At 34.9% G+C, this 9,515-nt stretch overlaps 1 protein-coding gene across 1 annotated transcript; it reads left to right on the top strand.

Annotated features, from left to right (window-relative positions):
* The first annotated feature begins 4,144 nt into the window (after positions 1-4,144).
* LOC116107339 lies at positions 4,145-8,608 on the top strand. The gene is made up of 5 exons (XM_031393621.1): positions 4,145-4,378; positions 6,200-6,249; positions 6,496-6,573; positions 7,129-7,741; positions 7,960-8,608. Exons 1-5 carry the CDS (start codon positions 4,232-4,234, stop codon positions 8,455-8,457), a joined length of 1,386 nt encoding a protein of 461 aa, XP_031249481.1. The 5' UTR covers positions 4,145-4,231; the 3' UTR covers positions 8,458-8,608.
* The last annotated feature ends 907 nt before the right edge of the window (positions 8,609-9,515 follow it).

The raw sequence follows: 9,515 nt of genomic DNA, 5'->3' as shown, positions 1-9,515 counted from the left end.
AATGGGTTTATAAGACAAAGAGAGACTCCAAGAGAAGAATTGATAGGTTCAAGGCAAGATTGGTTGCTAAGGGTTTCACTCAAAGAAAGGGTATCAATTTCAATGAGACATTCTCTCATGTGTCCACTAAAGATTCAGTTAGAATTATAATGGCCTTGGTAGCTCATTTTGATTTGGAGCTACATCAACTGGATGTCAAAACGGCCTTTCTGAATGGAAATCTTTATGAGGAAGTTTACATGATGCAGCCAGATGGTTTTGTAGCTAAAGATAAGCAACACATGGTATGCAAGTTGAAGAAATCAATCTATGGTTTAAAACAGGCTTCTAGGCAGTGGTATCTCAAGTTTGATGAAGTTATGACTTCATATGGTTTCACTAAGAATAAGTTTGATCAATGTTGTATATGAAGATTAGTGGGAGTAAGTTTGTATTTCTAGTTCTTTATGTCGATGACATCTTACTAGCCCGTAATGATGTTGATCTACTGCATGAGACAAAACAGATCTTGTCTAAAGCTTTTGACATGAAAGATCTTGGAGATGCTTCTTTTGTTCTTGGTATTGAGATTTTCCGTAACAGAACTTATGGGTTGCTTAGGTTATCTCAAAAGGCTTACATTGAGCATGTGTTAAAGAGATTTAACATGCAAAATTGCAAGCCTGGAGATCTACCTATGGTGAAAAGAGACAAGTTCAACATCAAGCAACGTCCTCAAAGTGATTTGGAAAGGGCATCTATACAAAATATTCCTTAGGCTAGTGCCATTGGGAGCTTGATGTATGTATGAGACCAGACATAGCTTTTGCTGTAAATGTCCTTGGTCGTTATCTTTTGAATCCAGGTTCTGATCATTGGGTTGCGGCCAAGAAAGTTATGAGATGCTTGAAAAGGACGAAAGACTTCATGCTTGTATACAAAAATGTTGAAAATCTTGAAGTAGTTGGATATTCCGATTCAAATTTTGGTGGTTGTCCGGATGACTTAAAGTCTACTTTAGGATACGTTTTCTTGCTCGCAAGTGGGGCCATATCGTGGAAGAGTGTTAAGCAGACTTTGATAGCCTCTTCAACCATGTATGCAGAATTCATTGCATGATATGGGGCAGCTACTCGGGCTATATGGTTGAAGAATTACATTACTGATCTAGGTGTGGTTGATTCCATCTCTAAGCCACTGACGATCTAATGTGACAATAATGCAGCTGTGTTCTTTTAAAGAAAAATAAAATCAGTAGCAAGTCAAAGCATATGGAGATCAAGTATCTTACAGTCAAGGACCTGGTTAAAAAGGGAGACATTGTTGTACAGTACATTAGTACTGATAGTATGTTGGCTGACCCACTAACCAAAGGACTTAGACCAATTTCTTTTAAAGGTCATGTAGAAAATATGGGTATTTTACAATCTTTTGATACGATGGGTTAGTGGGAGTTATTGATGTATGATTGTTGATTTTATGCTATACTATTTCTGATGAGTTAGCATATTTTTTTTGTCATGATCGTTGTTTTGATATAATTGTTTGTGTGTGTGTGTGTGTGTGTGTGTGTGTGTGTGTGTCTATATATATATAAATTGTTAATATACAACATTGTGTCTCAAGAATAAGGTTTCTCTTGAGAATAACAGTTGTAAGGTTATGTTTCATATATGGAAATTGCAATATTATTGACTGAAACATATTGGTTTCGTTGGAAGTTGTATAGTTTCGTTGGAAGCTATGAGACGTCTCTTGCTTTTCTTTAGAGCATAAAGATTAAAGAGAGGTCTTAATCAGGACTGACAGGGTAATAGCACATGTTTTGATCACTTGTTGGGGTGCTAACCTTGCCACACTGCCAGATTACTTATCCATGTGATTTGATTATTAGTAATTGTAATCATGGATTGATCTTATGTCATTCTAAGATGTAAAGATTGCCTTGGTTCATTATTGATAATCATATTGACTGGATTGTTGGTTGAAGTGTTATCTCTGGACTATGTTGTTTTCTCAAAATAGTAGCCACTTTAAAGTTAAAAAGTTATATTTATCTGGGAGTCAAAATTGTTTCCTTTTCTTAAAATTAAAATAAAATAATTAATGTTGCCTAAGTGGGAGAATGTTAGAAAATTTTCCTAATTGTGGGCTAACATTAATTATATGTTAGTTTTGATTAAAACTGGGTAAATTAATAGTCCACTAATATACTAATGGGTTTAATGTGATCATATTAAAGTTTAGCCCATTACACTTCATTTGATTAATCTGGACTGACAACAAAGTGTGGGCCTTAGGGTTTATTGGCCTTTAATGGGAGGGCCTAATAAACTATTATTAAATTGGCTAAGTCCCCCTTTCAAATGTTATAAGATAATTGAAACCCATTTTGGAAGTTATCATCAGTTTGCGTTATTGGAAAGGAAGACTTACGCTCTCTGCCATTTGAGAAAAAACTATCGCTTCTCTTCTAAGAAATCCAAAGATCAAGAATCATGGCACAAACAGGTTTATCTATAACCCTTTACTATTAATTCAGTATTCTATAATTTAAGTATTGATCTTTTTGGGATGTTGTTTTTAATTTAGTTCTATTCACATTGAGATTAGAGTGAATTAGAATTCATGTTTTAATTATTATAACATCGTTGAAATCACAAACTCAAACATTTTTCAACATTTCTACTCACAAATTAACATAACCACCATACATATCATCCAATCCAAACTTATATACACAAATTAACATCAAGGCTAGAACAAAAACTCATATATACATAATACAATAACCCACCAAATTATTTTAAATTCTAAATAGCAAACCTCTTGGGTTGGGGTTTCTAATGGACTAGCATTTCAAGAAAAGATCAAAGTAACATTTCGGTTTTCAAAGATAACCTTGGATTTAGTTAAGTTTTGTGAGAGATTGCTAATGAGAGTTAACATTTGGATGAAGAGAAGAGGAGCGTTAGGCAAAGAGAGAATAGGAGCGTTAGGCCAAGAGAGAAGAGAAGTAACTACCTTTGAATGGTCGAGTGGTTCGATATGGACTCTTAATGTATTACTTAAGAAGTCTTGAGTTTGAGTCTCTCTTCGGTTGCTAATAGGGGTAGTCATTGGAACTCTTATCCAGCTAGTAGTTTCAGGGTCTCAGGTTAATTGAGGTGCGCGTAAGTTGGTTTGGACACTTCTGGTCATTAAAAAAAAAAAAAAGAGAGAGAGAGAAGAGAAGAGAAGTATAAAACGGTAATTTTGTTTCAATGGGGGTAAAAAGAAATATGGGCTGAGGTTATTTTATGAAATACTTTCTATTTAAACAATTATTCAAATTAGGGCTGATTAATATAATTTCTGATAAACATTATTAATTGTATTTGCATGAAAAGAATGGAAAGGCAAGTTGACATCATAATTTATACCATAAGATAAGAAAATAGAGAGCCTACAATTTATACACTTCCTTGAAGACAAAAGTTACAAGTCAACTGGTATCTCCAACAAACCAACCGAATCTAGTGCTTAAAAGTTAAAACTAACATCTTATCAACCAATAAATAATAATCATGTGTTCTATATATATGCTTCTTTTTATTTTTCTCGTTTTAAAGGATTTGTGTATTAGTTTCATTTTTAAAAAAATATATATATCTTATAATATAGGGGTTAAGAGACCAACAAAAAAAAGGCAATCCATCTTATCAACTGATTGTACATAAATAGAAAGGTTAAAAAGGTCCCATATTTTTCTCATTTAAACACAAACAAAACCCATTTATCTCTTCTCTTCTCTCCTCTTCTCTTTTTTACCAATTAATTACACACTGTTTTTTCTGTTTTTCCAAAACTATAACCTGGAATCCGTCAACCCCTTGTCTTACGCTAACCTTTTTTTTTTCACTACAATTTTAATTTTCTTTAAGAGAAAATGAAAAAAACTCACACACACTCTCTCTAAAAACACGAACGCAGAAGCACGCACAAAACATCCTAAAAAAAACCACCTTAACAACTTGGTACTAACTGTCTCTCCCTCCAAAACCGCGTTTTATCCTCAACACCACCTTTCTTCTATCCAACCCAAATCTCCTAAACCGGCTTTTCTGGTTTTTTTTTTTTTTTTTTTATTCTTATTAGAAAACTGGTGGTGGGGTTTTTTTTTTTTTTTTTTTTTTTTCTTTTTTACTTTGGTCGTCGTCGTCGTCTTCGTTGAGGAGGAGGATTGATAAATCAGAGCCGTACACGTGGCATAATGGGGGCGGAGGTGATTGAGATGTGGGGTACGTGGGAAGAATTACTATTAGGTGGAGCTGTTCTCCGGCACGGTACCCGAGACTGGAACCTTGTTGCTGCGGAGCTCCGAGCCCGAACCGTTTGTCCGTACACTTTCACTCCTGAGGTTAATATTAATCAAAATAATAGCCACTCCAATAATCCTATTTTTTTTTTTAATTATTATTATTGCTACGAATTAATGTTGTGTTTAAATGTAATTTCGTTTTAATGGTTTGTTTATTCTTCTGATTTTATTTTAATTTGCTATAAAATAAAATTTTTGGAGTTGAGTTTTGTTCAAGATGTTGTCGTTTTTGTGTTTCTCAATAATTGGTTGGTTTGGTTTCTTTGTGTTTTTGTTTTATTTACTTTTACCCTTATTTTGTCACTTTATTTTCATTTTTTACCAGCTAGGCCCCACTTTCCAGAGGTCAAAATTTGCCCTCCATTGAAGGTTAAGGAATAAGAATACTAATTATCAACGAATTATGATTATTCTTTTGTAGTAATTTTAATAAAAAATAGACAGAAGGAATCAATGAAAGGCATAAATGGGTATATTTATTAGAGATATATTCTAGTTAAGAAATATTCTTCTGGCTATTGTGTTTGATGGTATTTACCACTTCTATAAAGAATAAAAGATAATCTTGTTACTATTACATATTTTAATGCGTAGCAAACACGTTCTGACTTTGACTTAATATGTTTTTGTTTATGCATGACATGATGTTGATATCAAGTGTTTGGTTGCTTGCTTTCATTTGGTGGGAAAGATTCGTCATATACAGTTTATGGTCTTTTGATTAAGTCTCAAATGGCTTCTCTCTAAAGTCAAGACTTTGTAATATCTTGGTACATTACACTGAGTTTGATGGTTGATAATTTCATGGGTTGCCTTTTAGTGCCTTGTGAAGTGAGTCGAGGTTTTTCTTTTGGAAAAGTCGTCCTTGGTGAATCAACGCCACTTGAACATTGCAAGACTTTAGAATAAAGAATTGTAGGTTTGAAGTTTACCTAGCTGGTGTATTATTGGCCAGCATGAAGATAGTGATATCTTCATATTGTTGAAAGTGATGGACATTAGTTGTGGGTTAGTTGAGATGTCATTATCTTATAAAATTGTTCAAGAAAGTGTTTCAGTTAGTTAAATTAATGCGTTGCTGTGATAGAGAAATAATTGCTTAATACTTTCAATCTGTGCTTGAAACTCTGGTAGTATACCATGTTCAGCCACTGAACTCTGAAGTGATGAAACTAGAAGTATTACCTATGTCATTTCTTGATGTTTTGAATCTAAGGAGAGTTTATTAGTGAATTCCTGAAAATCAACCAAGTTTTTATCAGTCTCAACCGGCTTTACATAATATCTCATGGACTTAGAGATTTGTGTTGTTGTTCTAACTTAACAAACTGATTTGAACACCTGCGTAAATATTAATTTAAAAAAGAAGAAAAAAAAAAAAAACACACGGAAAAAACAAGAGCAGGTAAGGGATACACCAACTTTCAATTGGTTTCTTCATTCTAAATCTCTTCTCCATAATATTAGCAATTTACGGCATCTGTTTGGCCTGATGATGTTTTAAGATTGCCTAAATCATTTTGTGCTTGGTTTTCTGGAAAACTGGACCACCCATTTTTAGTAACTGACACTGCTTAATCAAATCAGTTAAATATTTGGAATAGTACAGTTCCTTGATTAATATTTCGAGTTTCCAACTGTCATGCTAACCATATCTACAAAGCTGAATAGCTGATCAATTATTCGCTTGAGGAATGCCTACAATGTCCAATTATAATTTGTGTGGATCAATCCCACTAAATTTTCAGATCTAATTCGTTTTTAGGATGCTAAGTTGATGGTGATATTTGACAAGTTTCTCCAGAAGAACAAATATGGCTCTTAACATTCACTCTAATGGATGTAATATCCTGATTGCAGGTGTGTAAAGCTAGGTATGAGGACTTGCAACAGCGTTTTTCAGGACGCAAGTATGTAAATTGTTGTTATCGATTGATAATGCATAGGCTTTGAACACAGTTCAATAACTTAATCAATGGGGCTTAGTGTCCAGTGGATTAATTTTAAAAGATATATGCTTTCACCATTTTCTGCTTTGAATTAAAATGCTGGGAGTTAAATCAACTTCATTGAATGCTAGAATGTTTCATTAGTTGCTTTCTGAAATATGATGGATGGCCTTTTACTCAAAATAATATGTTTTGTTTCCTCCTTAGAGCTTGGTTTGAAGAACTACGGAAGCAACGGATGGCAGAGCTGAGGCGAGCTCTAGCACTATCTGAAAATTCAATTGGGTCAGTAATTTAACCTTTTTCCCTTTCAAGCTGTATTGATCAGGCACTTCCATGTAGTTTTGTTCAATTTGTTTCAAGAGTGGACCATTTTTCCCATTCAAGCTGTATGGATCAGGCACTTCCATTTAGTTTTTTTCAATTTGTTTCAAGAGTGGACCATTCTCTGTTCTCCTCTGTAAGAAAAAAATTTAGTGTTCCTACTACACTAATTTTGACCCTTCAAGCAGTTTTACAGGTCTAGGGAATGAATATTATGCTAATGATTAGCCTCTTATGTTATTTGGGAAATGGCAGATTGTGACTGGTATTAGATTGGCGTGAATGGAATGATATATGTAAATCTGATTCTAAATTCTGACATAACATGCTTCCAAGACCTTGACCTCTTCAAATTGGCAGTCCTAAGCTCTTATAATCTTATTGTTTCTTTTTAATTGCCACTATCTGTTTCAGAAATTTGATTCTGGTTTTCATTTGTTTAACTGCTGTCTATGGTGTCCCACAGTTTATGTTCATGTATTTTGGTCGACTGTTTACTCATTTAGTCTGTTTCAGGTCTCTGGAGTCAAAACTTGAAACACTCAAGGCTGAAAGAGGAAATGACTGTCACGTCGGTTATTTCTCAAGCCAGACAGAATCACCTGTGCCATTCCAGAAGTCTGAGGCAGTTGTATCATCCAGCAAAGAGACATCTAAGGATGGACTATCTGCTGGTAGTTTCACGAGGGAAATCCGGACAAACTGGTCACCTGAATCTCAGATTCCAGCCGCAGCACCAGCTGAAGAGATGGATGCTAAGCCAGAGGTTTCACAGTCTTCGGAGCAAGAGAAAGTTTCAAGCATTGAGAAGCTAACAGACATTGTTTGTGGAGGACAAATTGGAACTTTGAGGAGGAGGAGAGGGAAGAGAAAGAGGAAGTTCTGTAATAGGGATATCAAGGAAGGGAGTGTTGGAGAAAGTGACGTTTGGGGTGTAACTGATACTTTGACTGCCTCTCGGTGTAAAGAAAATTCAACCAGCGAATCCGGTCATATTTCCAGATCTTGTGGTGTTGATGATCAAAGTGGAAGCCCAAGAAAGGATAGAATTGAGGATCTCAGGAGTACTTTTGAATCTGTTGCACAGAATGAAGGTGCCTCTGTCTTCCGTCATCGTCTTGATAGCCAGGTATAGGATAATATATATATATATATGAAATGAACTTATGTTTTGGCCTCATCACTTCCAAGTTTGAGGTTTAGGTCAATTAGACTTGCTAGTATTAAGTTTACGGTTTATGTATTATAGCGTCTAGAAAGTAGTTTGTGACTCTTATGTTGCAAAAGAAGCCTATGTATTGATATATGGAATCAGCTCAATTTTGTTTCTTTAATTCTCTTTAACAGAAGAGAGGACGATACAAGAAAATGATCTTGCGGCACATGGATTTTGACACAATAAGATCAAGAATTTCCAGTCACTCCATCACATCAGTCAAGGAACTCTTTCGGGATCTGCTGCTACTCACCAACAATGCCGTGGTCTTTTATTCTAAGAACACTCGTGAGTACAAATCTGCATTGCAGCTTAGAGCCTTTGTGATTAAAACTTTGCGAGAACACTTCAAGGACGACGGTAACAAGCCTACAACTTCCACTCCATCTTTAAGCTCACCTATGAGTAAACCTCCGGCGAAACCTCGAAGTGCTCGTCCTAGTAATCGCAAACAATCACAAAAAGTTGCCAACGCTGGAAATGTTATCGATAAGCCTCCTAATCGAGGTAAACGATCAAGTAATACTGAGTCCCCTCCTTCAACGGAATCATTAGCAGTGATTAAGAAACGGGCAAATGCTAGAGCTGAAACTGCAGCGAGGGGAAGGAGGAGAAATCGGGCTAGGTGATAATTGTTGTATATTGTTTTTGTAACATGGGTGGGTTGTTTAGAAGAGTCCTCAGTTGTACAAAATTGTTCCTTGGTCTGGTAAATCACTTGTAAAATTGCTTGTAAACAACTCCAATCAATTAGAGAAGAAATTTTTGTTTATCCTCGTATCAGCTGCTAGCCTGCAATGCAATGTTTTCTTAAGGGAACTTATTTTTTATCAACATCTCCCACTACCAAATGCACCTATGTATATATATTTTTTTTTTAAATTACCATAAGTCTCTACAGGTTTGAAATCTTGCAGTAACACCTCAAATTACACTGTTGACATCGACAACCCAAGCTAAATAGGGCATATTTCTGACGTTGATAACACATCGCATCACCACGGGAACTCTCCTCTCAGCCTCCTAACCAAAGCTCATCTCACCCCACTCTTGTTCGCCTCGCCAATCATCAACAACAACCAGCTATTGCCACCAATTTATTTTTGCGATTTTCGGTCGTTCCACTCAATGGAAATCACCTCGTCGCCACCATTTTGGTCACCGGCCCTTCCTCTTCAAAAACCTCAACATCCCAACCTTCAATTGTTTGCCAATCGTCATCCTAATTTCTAAGGTTTTCAATTAACAGTAAAAGTTCTAACGCAACCTGATGAAGGCCCTGGGTCATTTCTTTTCCCCAATTTTAAACTTAATTAGGTTTTTCACAATTTCAAATTTGAAACTTACATTTTCTTCTTTAAATTCATCTCGTTATGTGATTACTTTCTTTATAACTTTAGTAATATATTTTTACAAACAAACAAATATTTGAATGAAAAAATATGTTCTAATGATTTAGAAAATTTAGAGTTAAGATTTATGTAAGAATTAGAGATTAAAAATTAAAACAAAAATATAAAATAGAGTTTGAGTGTATTTAGAAATTATCTTTGTTTGTTTCCCCATTCTCAACTCCATCTTATCCAAAATACATATTTGTTTCAATGTTCTCAAAATCCAATCATATTTTATTCAACTCAAAATATTTAGATTTATTCAACCCCTTAGGTTTGTTAATTTAACTAAA

Source organism: Pistacia vera, unplaced genomic scaffold (assembly GCF_008641045.1).
Source record: "Pistacia vera cultivar Batoury unplaced genomic scaffold, PisVer_v2 Contig117, whole genome shotgun sequence".
Lineage (NCBI taxonomy): Eukaryota > Viridiplantae > Streptophyta > Magnoliopsida > Sapindales > Anacardiaceae > Pistacia > Pistacia vera.
This window is presented reverse-complemented; position numbering and strand designations above follow the sequence as displayed.

Bases quoted from the DNA above. Each gene is read 5' to 3' on its own strand.
- LOC116107339 (XM_031393621.1), top strand. From the start codon at position 4,232: ATGGGGGCGGAGGTGATTGAGATGTGGGGTACGTGGGAAGAATTACTA. The intron at 6,574-7,128 runs GTCAGTAATTTA...AGTCTGTTTCAG, and splicing joins CTATCTGAAAATTCAATTGG to GTCTCTGGAGTCAAAACTTG. The intron at 7,742-7,959 runs GTATAGGATAAT...TCTCTTTAACAG, and splicing joins GTCATCGTCTTGATAGCCAG to AAGAGAGGACGATACAAGAA.